This window comes from Saccopteryx bilineata, chromosome 6 (genome assembly GCF_036850765.1).
Source record: "Saccopteryx bilineata isolate mSacBil1 chromosome 6, mSacBil1_pri_phased_curated, whole genome shotgun sequence".
Lineage (NCBI taxonomy): Eukaryota > Metazoa > Chordata > Mammalia > Chiroptera > Emballonuridae > Saccopteryx > Saccopteryx bilineata.
The window spans coordinates 11,468,312-11,486,047 of NC_089495.1; the positions used below are offsets into that span (position 1 = coordinate 11,468,312).

General features: G+C 42.0%; 1 protein-coding gene across 8 annotated transcripts in view; it reads left to right on the top strand.

Moving 5' to 3' along the window:
• Positions 1 to 17,736, top strand: part of TENM3 (teneurin transmembrane protein 3) — a 621,635-nt gene that overhangs the window by 339,043 nt on the left and 264,856 nt on the right. The window contains exon 1 of one of the 8 annotated variants that reach the window (XM_066237379.1): positions 8,018 to 8,047. The exons of the other annotated variants lie outside the window; for them this stretch is intronic. Within the exon in view, the coding sequence (XP_066093476.1) occupies positions 8,032 to 8,047 (16 nt within the window). The 5' untranslated portion in view covers positions 8,018 to 8,031. Of the gene's footprint in view, positions 1 to 8,017; positions 8,048 to 17,736 lie in introns of those variants that run through there. 8 annotated transcript variants of the gene reach the window in all.

The window sequence follows — 17,736 nt, forward strand, 5'->3', positions numbered from 1 at the left end:
TATAAACCCAACGATAGGCCAGATTCCCAACCACTAAAACCCCTACAACCCCTCTCCCAAGATATACTATTTTCTTCTTTTAAACTTTTACAGACTATAATAATGTTGGATACATAGACCTTGGGTAACAAATGTCATCATAAAGTATTTATGTATTTTTTTAAAGGGAACTTAGAAAAGCTTTTTCCAGAATGTACCTCTTAAAATAGCAAGAGGGCCAGAATCCAAAAAGAGTAAAACACTTTTTGTTGTTTTTTTTAAAGAAGACACTTAATATGACTTCTGGTTTACATAACCATCAAAATATTGTTCCTGAGTGTCAGAAGGAGTTCTGGTCTGTGTCTGCAGCTGCTACAAGAAGCTTAGATCCAGGAAGTGAATATTCAAGTAGCTGAGATATAATAAAATGATCCCTAGTGAATATCTGGAGTATATCAATGAATTATGGAATTATTGTGCATACTAAGAAGGTATCATATTCCAGAGACCATCTTTAAAATGTATATCGCCTATTGTATTAAAAGTCAAGGAGATTTTTACATGATTATAGCTTACTTTCATCTTATTTATATTGTAAATTTGGCACACATCATATCCTTTCCCATAACCATCTCTTCTTCTGACCCCTAACTGAATCCTTCTCTTTTTTTCTATCTGAAGGCCAAGGAGTAAGCTAGTACAACCTTAAATAATTCTTTATGCCAGTCCTAGCAATTATTTTTTATTTTACTCCTAAAGCTAGTTTTGGAGTTAACATACTTGTTTTCCTTTTCTGGTCCCAGAATTACAGTTTATGGCTGAAGATCTTGTGCCAAGTAGGTTTATTGACTAGGAAAAAGAAAAGAAAATCAAATAGTAGAGGAATTGTTGTGATTGACCAATCTTTCTTCCTGCTATCTTAAATAGATACATCAGTAGACCTAAGTTAATATGGCAACCTTAGTCATAGGTTTCACTAGTTGATAATCAAAGGCACAAGTCAGTGGTTTAACTTCACAGTATTCCAAATAGCTTTGTGTACTGAGAAGAAAGCATTAAATTTTCATCATAAGCTCTTCATGCAGTGACTAAGGGTGAAAACAAAAAGCTTTAGAAAAATGCAAATAAATGAGCTAAATATATTTACAAATATGACAGAGGGTTGATATTCTCAATATATAAAGAGCACTTACAAATCAATGAAAAAAGAAAAATGGGAAATTTATCAAAGGTGACATGTGTAACTAAGAACCATGAAAAAATGCTTAGCATTATTAATGATCAATGAAATTTAAGTAAAGCAGTGGTGAGATATATTTTGTTTCTCACATTGGCAAATACTTTAAAAGCTTACAAATGTCACTCTCATACAATTTTGGTGAGAGTGTTTCCTGGCAGACAGTTTAAGGAACACAATTTAGCAGTATGTGTTTAAAATTTTTTTAAGTCTAGATCATTTAGTTTAGGATGAAATTGTAAGTAAAGAATTAAAAATTGTTTAGAATTCTATTTGCAATTCTAGCTAAGTAATTTGGGGAAATGTTTGCATGTCTGTGTTTGTGTTTGTGTATGTAACAAGAGCAGGTAGCAGCTCTGTTTGTAATTCCAAAAAACCCAAATGGCCAACAACGAGGGATTGGTCTTTACAAAGTACAAAATTTAATATCACATAATGTCTGAAAGTGATTTAAAGCTATAGGATCTCTAATGATTATTGAAAGAATTTATGATTTAGTTATGTATTAAATAGACAAATAGCTTATAAATGAGCACACATAGCATGGTTCTATTTAATGCATGTCCTGCGTATGTTTGAACAGGAGAAGTCTGAATGAGTGCGTCCTGAGTGATAATCACATATATTTCTGGGTGCAGAAGTGGGGAGATTTTATTTATTTTCCTCTTGCTTTCTTTGATTTTTCTAAGGTTTTTAGAATAAGCAGCATGTACTCTTTTTATGAGTAAAAAGTGAAGAGAAAGACATTCAGTTCTGGCATCAGATGATTTGACCCATTCTTATCGCCTCCAAAAAGTTATGCCAAGCAAATATTTGTCTTGCGTGGATAGTAAGACCCAAAGATTTCTTTAGCTCAAAAGTGGGACCTCGCATGTTTAGCAAATTACCTAGCACAGCCATACTGATCAATAAATAGGAATTGAAAAAAAAATCAAGAGAAAAATTTAGTCTGAAAACTATTGATGTTAAAAAATTAAAGTTGGCCCTGGCCGGTTGGCTCAGCGGTGGAGCGTCGGCCTGGCGTGTGGGGGACCCGGGTTCGATTCCCGGCCAGGGCACATAGGAGAGGTGCCCATTTGCTTCTCCACCTCCTCCCCTCCTTCCTCTCTGTCTCTCTCTTCCCCTCCCGCAGCCGGGGCTCCATTGGAGCGAAGATGGCCCGGGCACTGGGGATGGCTCCTTGGCCTCTGCCCCAGGCACTGGAGTGGCTCTGGTCGCGGCAGAGCGATGCCCCGGAGGGGCGGAGCGTCGCCCCCTGGTGGGCGTGCCGGGTGGATCCCGGTCGGGCGCATGCGGGAGTCTGTCTGACTGTCTCTCCCCGTTTCCAGCTTCAGATATTAAAAAAAAAAAAAAAAAAAAAATTAAAGTTATATCTAAATTTAAACGATATTTGTTGAACACTATATCACATATAATTAACCTTCGCAATTATTACATGGCAGTTTAGTACATTAACAGGGTGATTTGCCCAGATTTTATAAATATCTACTAGGTGATATTATTAGTGGGGCTTTAGTGAAGAGTGAATTGGGTCATATTTTAGAGTATTTGTTCTTTTATAAATTAAGTTTAATTAAAATAATTTAGGTACAGAGTTAAACAATTCAGTAATACAGACCCATCATGAGGAATGGCAATCCACCACCTCACCCCATTTCCACAGCCAGAAACAGCTCTTCTTTCCTACTTTTAGCTATTTATTTGATGGTTAAATCCAGGTTACCAGGTGATATTCCACTATTTCTTAATTTGTCAATTTAAAATATTATCTATTGCCATCTTATGACATTAAGGTGCATCTTGCTTACAGTTTGTCTACTTACCCTTTTGTCTATTCTTCCTAAGTAGTTATATGACTATTTTGAATTTAGTCATTAAATACAGATACTGTTAACTTCAGAAGCATGGACTCTAGGCTGACTATTCTGCTGGGTGGCTCTTTGGTGTTTCCTCCTATTCTTAAGGTCACATGACTCTGGACAGGGAAGCTGATGTGCTCAGCGCCTGGGTACCTGACCATGTCCTGTCCTCTGCCTTCGTGTTGTCTGCTGTTTGTACAGACTTCTCCGTTGACAATCACACGCCGTCAGGATTGCGCAGGCACTGCTCCATGCCTTCTGCTCCTCTCTTGGCTATGGCTGCCGATACTTCCCCTGCCCCTGGTACCCATCTCTGGTCGCATGCAACTTACACCCCGCCCTGTATCCCGTGCAAGCTTCCAGGATGGTCACTTTGTTCTGGGAGTTACGACATTTCGTGATGATTGGCCCTGGTGTGTGGGTGTGGGTGTACTTCTGTGTGCCAGTTTGTGTACCTGTGTGCTTTGTTCGTTATGCTGGTTATTTCTTGTTTCCTTTCGGTGGAGACTCATGTTCTCTGTTATGGTAGAATTTCGACTTAGGGAATTTGATCGTGTCCTACTTTCCTTTTCACAGTTTTTTCTTCTTAGACCTCCTGTACGCTGGCTGCTGAACCCCCTTTGTTCTTGCTGAAGTTTTCTTCTTCTTCACATTTTCTCTCTGTCAGGTTTTGTTGTTGTTGTTGTCATTGTTCTACTGTCTCAGAAATTTCTCAGCTTTCCTTCTATTCTTCTATTGACATTTCTTTTATTTTGACATAATTGCTTTGATTTCCAAGGGGCTCTTTTGTTGTTTTGTTGTTTTTTATGACTTACCATGAACATGCTGATTTTTTATATTTGGGCATAGTTTCTTCTTACCTCTCTGAATGTTTAATAACCCTGTGAGTAGTACGAACATTCGTGTACATCCTCGTGCCTCCTGACCATCCAGAGTACGATCAACTTATTTTAAAAATGTGCAAGGCAACATTAAAAAAAAGGCAAATGTATGTTCTTCTTGTTTCCATAAATTGATTATCAAACAAACATGATTTTAAGTTAATAAAACTATAACTGGAACTAATTTTATTTTTTGAAAAAGAAAAAAAAACCTCACTCCCAGAGGTCAGCGAGCATGAAAAAAACTCACTACTCAAAGGGTTAAAATTTTGCTGGTTCATTTTAATTCTTCTGTTCCCTACATTGTTCGTCTATGTTAGTCTCTTCTGTTCACACTAGGAGTTTTAAAGCTGACCCTTGGTTATTTATACGTGTTTTATACTAAAGGCTCATTGGAAGCTCTGTGGACATAGTGTTATGGACTAAATATTTGTGTCCCCTCAAAACTCATTTGTTGACATCTTAACCCCCAATCTGCTGATATTTGGAGGTGGGGCGTCTCGGAGGGAATTAGGATTAGATTTGGCCTTGTGGCTGGGGCCTCCCGGGTGGGGTTAGTGCCCTTATAATGAGAGGAGCAGTGGGATCTCGCTCTGCTCTTCTCCGTGGGGGAGCACCGGCCCAGAAGTGCACTCCCAGCAAACACGGACCGCCAGCACCTCGACCTTGGATTTCCATCTCCCAGGACTGAGAAACCAGTTTCTGTTGTTCAAGCCGCCCAGTCTGCGGCGTGTTTGACACAGCAGTGCAAACGGACTGGGGCAGCGGGGTTGGAGGGTGGAACTGGGGGGCTTGTCTGTTTTATGATGGGGTGGGAGTCACCTTCTCCTACCCCCATTTTTGCATATGTCCATGTGAACCTCTTTTAACTAAAGCTGGTGTATTTCTCCTTAAAAGAATCTTCTGCTCTCTCGTCGGAGCAACCGGGCTGTCCGTGTTGCTGTGCAGAGACCCATCAAGTCTTTAGAGCTGCAGTCCATCTGCGTTTTAACTCCATTTGCCCTCTGCCTCCACGACGTGGCCCCGTGCTCCTTGTGCGGAGAATGGGCCTGCAGCTGCCGACTTAGGGTGGAGCTGTGGAGAACGGCCGTGGGGGTTCTTTCCATGCAGCCTGTTTCCCAGAGTTCCGTTCCAAGCCTTCCCTCTGGCATTTGCCTTACCTGGGACCTCCCAGTCTTTAGCTCCTCCGGGGTGACAAGGACGGAAGTAACTTTTTCTCATGGCCTCAGTGGATTCCGGGTCAGGCCCTGCTGCTCCCATTTTCCTCTTCAAGCGTGTAGCTGTCTTACAGAGGTTAGGCATACTCCTGCCCCAGGCCCTTGGCATTGCCTGTTGTTACATCTGCCCCAACTAACAATCCCAGAATCGCATGGATGTGTATATTTCTTGAAGGTCTGGGTTGGCGAGGCTCTCCCGGGATTGGCTGGGCTCAGCCCCGCCCATCTCCATTTATTAAGATCCGGCTGATGTGTGTTGGGTCATGGTTTGCGATGGAGGACAAAAAACGGAATGGGCAGGCAGAGCCAAGCTTCGGGAGTGCATTTAAAGCATCGACTTGGATGTGACACACTTCCCCTGAGCCCCTATTCCATAGGTCAAAGCAAGTCACCCAGCCAGACCCAAAATCAACACACCAGGGGAATGTGCTGAGGCAAGCCAGGGAAAGAATAATGGTGAACAAGGAATTCAACCTGCTGCGCTCCTCTTACCTCAGGACTCGCTGTCTGGCTTCGTGCACGCCTTTGTGCAGATACCCTCTCTGTGATGTCTTCTCCAGCTCCGCCGTCCTGCCATATTATTATTATTATTATTATTATTATTATTATTTTGTGACAGAAACAGAGAGAGGGACAAATAGGGACAGAAAGACAGGAAGGGAGAGAGGTGAGAAGCATCAGTTCTTCGTTGGGGCACCTTAGGTGTTCAGTGATTGCTTTCTCATATGTGCCTTGACCAGGGGGGCTACCACAGAGCCAGTGACCCCTTGCTCAAGCCAGCGACCTTGGGTCCAAGCTGGTGAGCCTTGCTCAAACCAGGTGACCCCATGCTCAACCCGGAGACCTTGGGGTTTCGAACCTGGATCCTCAGTGTCCTAGGCTGATGCTCTATCCACTGTGCCACCGCCTGGTCAGGCCTGAAGCCTTATTACTTGCTTACTTCCTCTTTTGCTTCCCTGGTTTACTTTTCACTGTAGAGCTTCCTGTCACCCACCGTGTTATATAATTTAGCTGTGTATTTTTTCACCTGACTGCCTCTCCCGGCTAGAGCGTCTCTAAGCTCCATGAAGGCAGAAGTTTCATGTTTTGCTTACCCTACTTGACTCAGTGCAGGAAACAGCACCTGGCCTGCAGGAAGTGCTTGCAATTATTGGGAGTATCTTATGATCCCCACTTCCCCTCCCCAGTCCCCTTCCTGGTCCCCTCCTGGCCCCCTTCCTGGTCCCCTCCTGGTCCTCTTCCTTGTCCCCCTGGGACCACACCCCCATCATTCTCAGCCTCTCCACATCTCAGGTTGATTCTTGTGCAGCTGTTTGCTGCAATCCACTCACCCACTGTGGGTATCTGCTTCCATTTTCTCTGCCTCTGTGATTAATACCTTCACTGTTATTTTAAAAGTTCTGCAGTGTGAGAGAAGATAAATACATTTTTATCAAATAGGCCATGAGAAATCAGACTACATAAATATTTATTAAATAAAGAAAAGGCTCTTGATGAAATTGCTGGCTTTTGTACAAACTGCCCGCTACAGATTTGGTTGGGATTTTTTTTCCCCCCCAAAGTAAAGGATACAGAGTCAGATCCTCTCTAAATGCTAGAGTAAATAAATCGCTTAATGTAGTAACTGTGACAAGATATGTTTTGGTTGGCGATGCCATCCCCTGAGAATGGCTGATCCTTGGATGTCCTTAGTGACAGTATAGTCGCCCCACTTGCAAGTGAATTAATTCCTGTGCGGGAGTGAATGAAGAGGCTTAGGTGCTATTAAGAATGTTTATTCTGAATACATGTAACATTTTAAACTTGTATTCAAAGGACTGTTTGCGTTTTTGGCTTGACTTTTAACTATCCAAATGCAGAAAGCACCTTCACCGCTCCTGGCTGTGGGCTGGCCCGCCTGGCCGCTGCAGCCCAGGCCCGCCAGGGAGCCATTGTGCCCCAGCTTGTGTTTCAGGGAACCAGGCTTGCCCGGTTTTCTGTCCGCACGGCCTGGAATGTCCCGAGCCTGCTCACCGGACAGCAGATAACTGGGTGTCACGCTCTCACGGATTCTTTTCCAAATCAGCACGGTGATCTTGCTGCTCTTGTTCATAGGTGGGATTGATGAAACTTGTTTTCAGTTTTGTTTTGTTTTTATATGATATATAACATCATGCCACTTATTTGTTGATGTCAGGGGAGCCATAAACTTTTATCAGTGTCTTCAGTATTGACCAACATATTTTGAAACTCCTCCCGTGGAATAACTTATACAGTGAGCTTACAGGCCACATGTTTAAAGTCTTGTTCTTACGTACCAGCCTCCGAGCACCAGTTAAGCAGTGTTAACACAGTACGAGCATCGACAGTCTCTAGCATTTTCTTTACTCCGGTACTGTGTGTTTATTTCGAAAAAGATAAAACCCATTCTGCAAAGATGAAAATCCAGCTCAGACATAAAATTGTGTGATATAAATCTCCAGGCTGCCCGATAGCATTCCAAAGAGCTCACTTTGAAAGGAAAACACTTATTTAAATGTCTACATCATTACGTTAGCTTTTTTTTTAATCTCTTTATTGCTGCTCTTCTTATAACGTCTTCTGCTCTCATTTTTCTACACCAAATCTCACTTCCGTTTCCCTGTGACATTATCGCTGGCTCTACATAAATCATTCCTTTGTTGGCCTTGTCACCCGCGTGCCCTGAAACACGCCTGGCAGAGCGAGGTGGAAGGAGACAGGGCTCAGGTTTCTTCCTGTGAAAACGAAAGCATTACGTTTCTCTCAGGAGAAGCAGGCACTGACTATGACATGAACGCAAACGACGGTGCCTCGCATAGTAAAACCCCCAGAATTTTATAAATGGAGGGGGACCTGTGATGACTGCCACTGGAGGTAAATGCAGTAGCGCTGGTCTGGGAGGGACAGAGATTCACCCCTAGGACCTCGGAAGACAGAGTCAAGGAGAAAGCCCGGTGGAGCATTAGCGGGACGTTGTCTCACAGTGAGCGTGAGCTCCGCTCCAGCGTGACTGGCCCTGAATTGAGGTTGATAAGCGTTTAGGGCCCCTCGGTTGTTCTGTTTTTGTTTACAGACGCCTGCTACCTTTGAAATGTTTTCAGTATTTAGAGATAATATGATACGGTCGGAGGAATGCATGTTTGGGAATCAGAAAACCTGAGGTTTAATCGCGTCTTCATCTTGAGCTAGATTTTCCCCATCTGCAAAATGCGTGCGATAACATCTAAATAACGGAGTTAATTAAATATTAATTAGTGGAACCAAGACGTTTTTAAGAGTCAAGAGTTTTAAGCAATGGCCTGGCACACGGTGGGTGCTTTAAAAGTGTTAGGCTGTTTCTGTCTGCCTTCCTTAGTATTTAACAAGGTGTGTCTGGTGCGTGTGTGTGTGTGTGTGTATTTATACATCTCTGTCATTTTTTTATTTTTATGTTTCTGTATTTCTATATTTTTATTTATTTTATGTGTGTCTCTACATATGTGTGTGTATGTATACATCTCTGCCTTACACACTGTGCTAAAATGAAGAATAATCGAAAGCTGACTGCCTGGCCTCAAACATTTTAAATTCTGGTTGAAACATAACATAAGTACATGTCCTCCAAGTGAATTTACAAAGTAGGTTTTCTTCCATGAACTAATAGCTTTGTACATCAAAGATTAACGTCAAAGAAGGGTCCCAGTTTAAGGGGGATGGAGGCAGTGCGCTCGGAGCTGGTACCAGACCATCCAAGGACGAGCTCCCAGTCACCGGGCTCAGTTTCCTCACCTGCTCGACAGTAATCAGTTCTGTGGTTCTTCCTGCCTTCCTGGTGGCTGGCGGTTATTATTCTGCTAGTAGTGAATATGGGCTGTTAGGTTATCTGTGTTTAATCTTCAGAGGCAAATACTAGGGGACATCTTTATCTGTCATACTCACGATCCGTGAAACGTCCTTTGAAGTCAGGTGGCATGTTGCAGAAAGTAGAGCTCCGAAGTAGGTCACGGTCCTAAGAGACGCCGTGGCATCAACATCTGAAATTGAAAAGCTAATCTCCATCTGTGTTAAGTTTTTAGGTTATCTCTAAGAAAAAAAAAAAAAAAGAAAAAAGCACACTAAAATTAGATTAATAAAGACTGACTTATTCAGAATATAAAGACTGTGAATTTTTTCTTTTGTCTTTTTTCTGTCATTCTGTCTAAAAATTGAAGTTAGTGTATGTGACATTGAGTCTCGAGATCTCGGAGAACCGGTTGGCTTTGCTATCTTCTGTTTTATTTTTTCTCATCCAAGTTCTTGTGCCCTTGTGCCTCTTTTGTATTCTAGAAACTTGTTGTCATATGTTTTCAAAAATCAGTTTCTGGGACTTAAATATTTTAGATGGAATCAACTCTTTGGTTTCATTTTTTTTTTTAGGGGTCATTCTTTCATAGGCTATTTAATCAGATTTTTTCTGTAAATCGGTGTGTCAGCATTGGGTTTTCTTAATTCAGTCTTGCCCAGAGAGCTGTTAAAGCATGATGTGAAAAAAGAATTTTTCTCCGTAGACAGGAGAACACAGTGTATTACCAGTATGGTTACTTCAGATGGGTGAAGTTTTAGAAGCACAGGTTTTATTATAAGCTTTCGATTTTGGGAAGGAGACGCTGCAAAACATTTAATTAAGCAGCTGGGAAGTTGACACTTTTGAAATAAGAGTGCTTCGAAACCCACTTCTTTAAATGTCATCTCCATCGGTATTGTCTTTCCCTATCACAGATTATGGCAAATAGAAATGTGGGAAGTATCTCTCGGAAGCAGAATGCTTTAACAGTGATGTCTTCGTGTTAACTTTTACATGTTGTCCACGGGGGACTTCACATACTTAAGTAGTGAGTGTGATTTGTGTCTCCAATCCCAGTTTGGTCTTACAGACTTGGGCGCTCATGGGTCCTGGTGCAGACGGAGCCTGTCCACCGAGTGGTTAATACCGCAGGCTCCAGACCAGAGTTTCGTGTTGGAATCCTGGTTCTGTCGCGACATCCCTGGATGCTCTGAAGCAGTTGTTGAACCTCACGAAGCCTCAGTTTGCTCTGTGTAAAATGAGGATCAATACCGCTTACCTCACTGAGTGATGGTGAGGGTGAGAACTCGCGTGATCGCGACAGTGGCTCACAGTAAATGTGCAGTAGTCCGTCATCGTTGTTGCTGGACTTCGAAGAACGCTAGCTTGTGTTTTCTTAGTTAGGAATATTTTGTAGAGTGTGTTCCATGGACTTTGGTTCCAGATATTCCCAAGGGATGACTTCTTTTTTTTTTTTTTTTTTAATTTTTTTTTTTTTAATTTTTTTTTTTTAAATTTTTTTTTTTATTTATTCATTTTAGAGAGGAGAGGGAGAGACAGAGAGAGAGAGAGAGGAGAGACAGAGAGAGAGAAGGGGGAGGAGCTGGAAGCATCAACTCCCATATGTGCCTTGACCAGGCAAGCCCAGGGTTTCGAACCGGCGACCTCAGCATTTCCAGGTCGACGCTTTATCCACTGAGCCACCACAGGTCAGGCCAGGATGACTTCTTTCATTTGTGATTTTCAAAGTAGTATGCATCTTTCATTAAAATAATGTTTCCTCCAAGGGTTGGCTCCATTGTGTGTTTGGTGGTATAAATGAAATTTGGTGGGTTGGCACCAATAATATGATATTCCTAGATTAAGCTGAGCAACCTGAACTCGGACCTGCTGTCTACAACTACTGAACAACTATTTGGTAAAAATGATCATTGTTATTATTTGAAGTTCATGAATTCTTTGTTTTTATAGCTAATCAGTATAGTTTACTTTCAGATATCACCCAGCTGAATCATAAATAATATAATGTGATCCTTTTCACCTAACACATTGTATATTAGTCTGTTCTGATATCCTTGATATTGATGTACTGTTTGCCTATCGGTATACAAGTAAGTGTCAGATTTTGTGCAGGTGAATAAGAAATGGTAAAACAACATTCTTTTTTTTTCTTTTCTTTGCATCAAACTGACAACCCAACTTAGACTTTCAATTAAGCTTTCCAGCTTCCTACCTGTGTTTTTGTATTGGTTTCTTAGGTGGGAACATTTTCTCTGCATGGACAGAAACAGTTGATAAACTCCACTCCAACAGAGAAATAAATTACATGCCAGCTATAATGAGACATCAACGTCTAGTAAATTTTCTTTTGCTTGTAAAAGTGTGGCAGTGTGAAGTAAGAGTCAATAATTATTTATTGTTAATTCCCTAATGTTGGCTTCTGCTGCACATGTAAATTGTGATGTGACTAAATTGGACAGAATTATCAGTTATTTACCATATTCACTCTGGTGCACATGGATGAAAACGACAGTGCCAATCTAGCAGGGATTCTTTCTGTTTTAGTGAAGCATGGAGCTCCCCACCCTGCAGCTCAGGACAAATGTCATCTCTCACTGAATTTTCTGGAAATTGCCTTTTGCTGACAGTGGGCCAGACACAAGGATCAGGGAACAGTCACGGACTTCTCACAGGTGTTTTACTCTGTGCTGATGGTTCTACCTTTTTAGTTTGTCATCTCTGGTTACAGGTTCTTGTGTGAGGTCCAAGGCCTGTTGTAAGCTGCTTTGCCTTCTTTAGCAAGAGTAACTGAATATAATTATCTGATGAGCACTGATCGTTCTTCACGATCTTGTACATTTGTGAGATGCTCCTGTTATAATAATGTGCAAACCACACTTGTAAATAATTATTCCTGTTTTCTAAGATACCTTGAGAAAAATACTACATGCAATTTTTTTTTTCCGCATGTATAATTCATTTTAGGAACTGTTGTCAGAGAATTGAGTAAACTCTCTGGAAGAAATGCCATATCTAAAAAACAAAGAATAAAATTTAACTTAATGAGGGAATGGGAAATAAAATGCCTACTAACTTAGGGAGATAAAGAAACATAGATTGTACATCAGATCTAAGATCATTTCAGAACCAGCAGACAGAAAAGTATCTGACACAAAAATACAAATGTGCCGGTTAAGATCTTACTGGTGTTTTTTCCTAATCCTATAAAACTTTCCTCAAATTATCACTCCTGGCCATCTTTTAATTTCTAGCTTATTGCCACCACCATACTCCAATCCATCTAGTATGTTTATTTTTGTGTGTTTTTTCCTCAAAGAGGTCATATTAATCTACCTTAAATATCACTTTATCAATCACTGTCTTGATGAGAACATTACCAAAGTGCCTTTTTTTCTTTTTTGTCGATACTAAATATTTCCCTTGGTCCAAGCCTTGCTTGATCTATTGCCACTCTCCCTCTCCAAACTTACTTCCTTTACTCTGAAGATGACCCCTTTTGCTTCCGCTCGACCCTTGCCCAATATGATTATGTCATGTCTCTCTTGCCGAAAACACCTATCACACTCTAACCTTCAATTCTGAAATGCTCATTATCCTTTAAGGATCAGCCTCAAGGATTTGGTTAATTTTCTGATTATTCTAGTTCTCCTTGATAATCCTCTGCTCTTGAATCCTCTGGCATATACTGTGTGTAGCATCAATTTAGCATTTAATCATATTTAACTCATGGTTAATGTGAGTCTGAAAAGTCACGACGATTTTCTGTTTGCTCTTAAAAGGGCTGAGTTATAGGTCAATCTTGAGTAATTGCCGAGAGCCTTCCATGCTCGTTTCAGCTCATCACCTTTCCCTACGGCACCGTCTTCTTCGTGATAATGATTCTCTTTTGCAACAACTTCTGAGTTTGACGTTCCCTTACCTAGTCTGTCTTCTTGTGAGCCGCCTCAGATCCTGGTGAGGAGAGACAGTTTCCGTGGGCCCACACTGGCCCTGCGCGTTCTCGCTGGGTAGGCCGAAAACGTAGCCCTTAATCCGGACTGTCGCCCAGGGCTGTGCTGACAGCAAGAGACCTTGAGGGGCGAGGTCCTCCTGGGCAAGACTACATTTCCCAGCATTCCTCTACCCCATTGTGTCTGGACATGTGGCTGGTTCCCTACATGGAGCGTGGGCAGAGGTGATGTTCCGGAGCAAGAGTTTGACTTGCCTGAGGTCCATTTTTGTATTGACTCTCTAAAAGCACAAGACCTCAGAGAGGAAGGGAAGAGAATAGTCACAGGATGGAAGGGGCCCAGGTCTCTAGGGGCATCACGGGGACGGCCACCCCACTCAACACCAACCTCAGGCTGATATTAGAATGAGAAAGGAAAACCTTTGCTACATTATCCCACAGAGATTCGGAGTTTCTCTGTTCCAGCCAGCGCACGTTACTCGCTAACACAAACGGAAGTGATCAGGTATCACCATCTGGAGCGCCAGAGGATATTTGAATGTCCGATGAGGTCGTAGTAGCCTTCGTTATTTTTGAGACTTCTAAAAAAAAAATCAGGTTATTTCCTTGCATATGGGAAAGAGCACATACACGGTTATTACCTTATAAAAAGAAAAATAAAACTCGGAAAATATGAGCATATTGGGGGGTGGCCTCAAGAGAGTTGTCACCTCGCCCATGACCTGACTCTGTTTAGTTGAGCACGTGATTTCATGTCTGCGAGTGTCTGTTCCAAATCTGTAAAGTGAAATAACCCCGCCCTTGACGAGAGCTGGACATTGTTGGACTAACTGTGGAAATGCACTACTTCTTGTGGCTCACAGAGGAATCCCGTCATAGTAAGTAGCTAGCCCCATGCGTCTGAGCTAGCACGGTTTCAGCACGTAGGATGTGTCCGTGCCTAGTGAATGAATTTCTGATGGAACAGAAGGTGATATCCTTTTAGAAAGTGTTTTGCATCGAAAGCTCTACTTATAGCTATTCCATTTGGCCCTGGCTTAACATTTAGCATTATTTATGAGTAATCCAAGCTAAAGAAGAAGTGACAGATGAGGATAGGATTACAAAAACAGTCTCTACGTTATCTAACTGAGCAATTCAGTCAAGTATGGTAGACCCACTGGCTGCAAAGTTTTCCTGCTATTAAAAGGTAAATAATTCGTGGTGACTATAGTGAATAAAGCTTTACTAAATATTTGAAAGTAGCTAGAAGAGTAGACCTGGAGAGTTCTCATCCCGAGGGAAAAATAATTACAACTACGTGAGAGAATGGATGTTAACTGGACTTACTGTGTGCTCAGTTTGCAAGTTCTGAGGCATTACATTGTACACCTGAAACTAATATAATGTTATATCCATTATAACACAACACATACTAAATAAATTAAAAAATAAGGTTAAACAACACAAACTATATTAGGACTGTGAATAACTAACTGAAACACAAAATTGTAGGTATGTCTTTATTAAACATAAGGAAAAATTAAATTTACACTTAAGAAAGATGGAGAAGGGAACATACATAGGATATTGAAAACAGTCTGATACGTTCGTGATAGAATTATAGAATTTACTTTTTCTTTTTACTGTTTTTGTGGGGGGGGGTTTTGTGTGTGTTTGTGTGTGTGTGTGTGTGTGTGTGTGTGTGTGTGTGTGTTAGGGCAAAATGGGAGAAGAGGCTAGAAAAGAATTTAGGGACTAGATTAAAGGATCTTGGATTGGGAAAAAGACTTTGGATTTCATTCCTTAGGTACAGGGGCCAGGGATCAAGTAAGGTTTATACACATACCTGTGACTGGCTCTGGCCTTTGAAGATAGTTTGTAGTAAGTCAGTGTGGTAATAGGGAGGTCAGCATTGCAGTAACACAGGTGATGGTGGCAAATGTCAATCAGCTGTGTCTCTTATCTTCCGTATTCTTGCTTCCCTGAGAGGTCCTGCCCCTCCCAGGGTTGGCCAGTTCCTAGAGGTATATCAGTACGGCCCAGGCTCCTGTTCGTCAGATGCAAACCACCCAGTTCAGAACCCTGACCCCCAGGGCCTTTTTCAGCAGGCTCTCACACTCGAGGCTATTATCCAAGGGCCTGCAATCACCTCAGGCCAAACACCTGAGAATGGAGGGCAGCCCCGTGCCCCAGAGCCTGCAGAGATCATGGACACCGGACAACCCTAAGCCCACTTACCCACCTCCTTCATTCCTTTCCGGAGACTCTCTCCCGGGGTCCCCAGGTCCCTCTGCCTGCTGGCTGACCCTGGTGCTTCCCACGTGGCCCTGCGGGGTGTGGCAGCCTCCCCCCGCCCCCAGCCTCTTGGGAACCATGATGAACAAACTGTCCTTCCAATTATAATCCATTGCTGCTCTGTCATTCTTGCTATACCTCACACCTAAATTTCCGGTTAGAATTCCTGTGTTTTAGAACAAGATGTGTAGGCCTAAATGGAAGCAGGGAACGTGAGGATAGAGAGGACGGTAGGGAGGCGTGCAGGAGTCGGAACTACAGGTTTTGATGGTGGCAGGATTGAGGAATAAGGACACAGGGCTGGTGATTACCGACAGATTTCTGGCTGGAGGGTATTAACCTTGAGAAGTGATCAAGTAGGAGAAGGGGCTTTGCAGGACAAAGAATGAATTTGGTTTGGAACTTGTAGAGTTTAGGCGACCAGAAGACATCCATGATAAATACCCAGCATGCAGCGATAAATCCTTCTCCTTCGCAGTGGTTTTGAATCTTTCATGAGCATGACGCACAGTATCTGATGTGTTTTGCATCTGACCCTATACAAACATACAATCCCACAAAACAGTACACCGGTCTTTGCATGATACTCTGATCGTTTCTGTCTGTCCCATCCATTTTGTGTCACTTTTAAAGGTGGCTATAAGCCACTAAAGTCATGAACTACTACACGGTCACAACCTGTTCTTTGGAAAACAGTCGTCTGGAGCGTAAAAGAAACTTAGACACGAAGAGGTTTGGAAGTCATACGTACGCAGATGTTAGTGCCAGCTGTGGGATGTTTTCTAAGGACCAATTTGGGGAGCAAGAAGAGTTTCCCGGACTATGGCTGTATAAAATACCAACATTTAAAAATGTTCCAGCTGACAGGAAGAGGAGGCAGCAAAAGAAAATGGGAAAGAGTAGTAAGCCCTGGGATCAGTCAGGAATGCTGAGAGTAAGAGAGGAGAGCCCTTCGAGGAGGGAACGAATAGGAGAAGCAAGTGCTGAGGATACCAAATAACATGAAGAATCATAGGACGATTTGTAACCAAAGACATCTCTGGGGGTTCCTGAGAGCAGTTTCCATGGAGTGTTCTGGGGAAGTAGGTTGTAGTAGGGGAAAAGAATGAATGGGAGGCAAAGAAGAGGAGGCAAAGTTAGACTTCTCATTCAGAGAGTTTGGTCTTAAAAGGATTTATTTTATGTTATATGTCATGTTAGGTTATGGTATGGTATGTTAATTATATTATATGGATGATAACTAGGAGAGGAAAGATTTAAGTGTAATTCTTGAAACAGACTGGTTTGTTTGCCAAGGATACATGTTAAGGGCTGAATAAGTGTTGAATTTTCTTGAAAGGGGAATTCAGAGAGTTTTAGAGGAAATAGATGAGAATGACCAATAGGTAGAAAACAACAATTTTATAATCATTGAATTATTTAGCTTAGAAATGGGCAACCTAGAAACTAATAGCAAGAATCATATAATAGGAAGGGCAATAGATTAAGATGAAAAAAGAATCTCGTTAAGTTCATATAAATTGAATATGTGTGTGTATTTTATTAACTATTATATAATTCCTTAGTAAATTGGTTTGTAGAGACTTAATGAATGTAAGGTTTGTTAAGCACAGGAGTGAAGTTTAATGGTGATTGAGTAGGCTTTCTGAAATACATATTTTAATACAGGCTTTGGATGATTTAGAATCAGATATCAAGTCGGAACGGTAAATTACTACTGTCAAGTTATTTACAGTTCTCTAAGTTTGGGATCTTGTCTGTGTCACAGTAAATGTCTACTCTAATACTGGTTAAACTGTTTAACTAGGACATACTATATAAACTCTTCACGTTTCAAACAAAAAATGCTGATGATTTCACACACAGCTGGAGCAGAACGTTCGTTGTTGACTCATGGAGAAAAATGCGTTGATGCAGAAGTCCAGCATGACTGTCTGTTCACCACAAACTTAAATGTCCCTTTGGTCAGCTGCAATCCTGGACAGAATGTTGGCTAAACGTCCCCCTCCCCCCCAGCCCCGATCTGGTGGGCAGGGAGGCATGGTGAAGTCGCGTGGTTTTTGCAGGAAGCGACCTTTGATTCAGAGTCAGGGACCACTACCCTGTACCCCCTCATGAACCAGTCGATGTCATCGTCAAATGGGGCTGGAAATAACTGTACACTCCCATCTTCTAGGATTATGATTGTTTCTCAATAAGTTAACGACTGTGGAAATATACAAACAGATTGAACAACTAAAGAAATAATAAGTTAATTAATAAATTCAAGGGCGGTGGTATTATGCCGATCATGATCCGATTTACCCAAAGACTACAGATAGGTTTGCTTAAAACAAGCAAGCTCCAGGGTGCTTTCCTACTCCTCTGTCTACATCAGGGGTCCCCAAACTACGGCCCGCGGGCCACATGCGGCCCCCTGAGGCCATTTATCTGGCCCCTGCCACACTTCCGGAAGGGGCACCTCTTTCATTGCTGGTCAGTGAGAGGAGCATAGTTCCCATTGAAATACCGGTC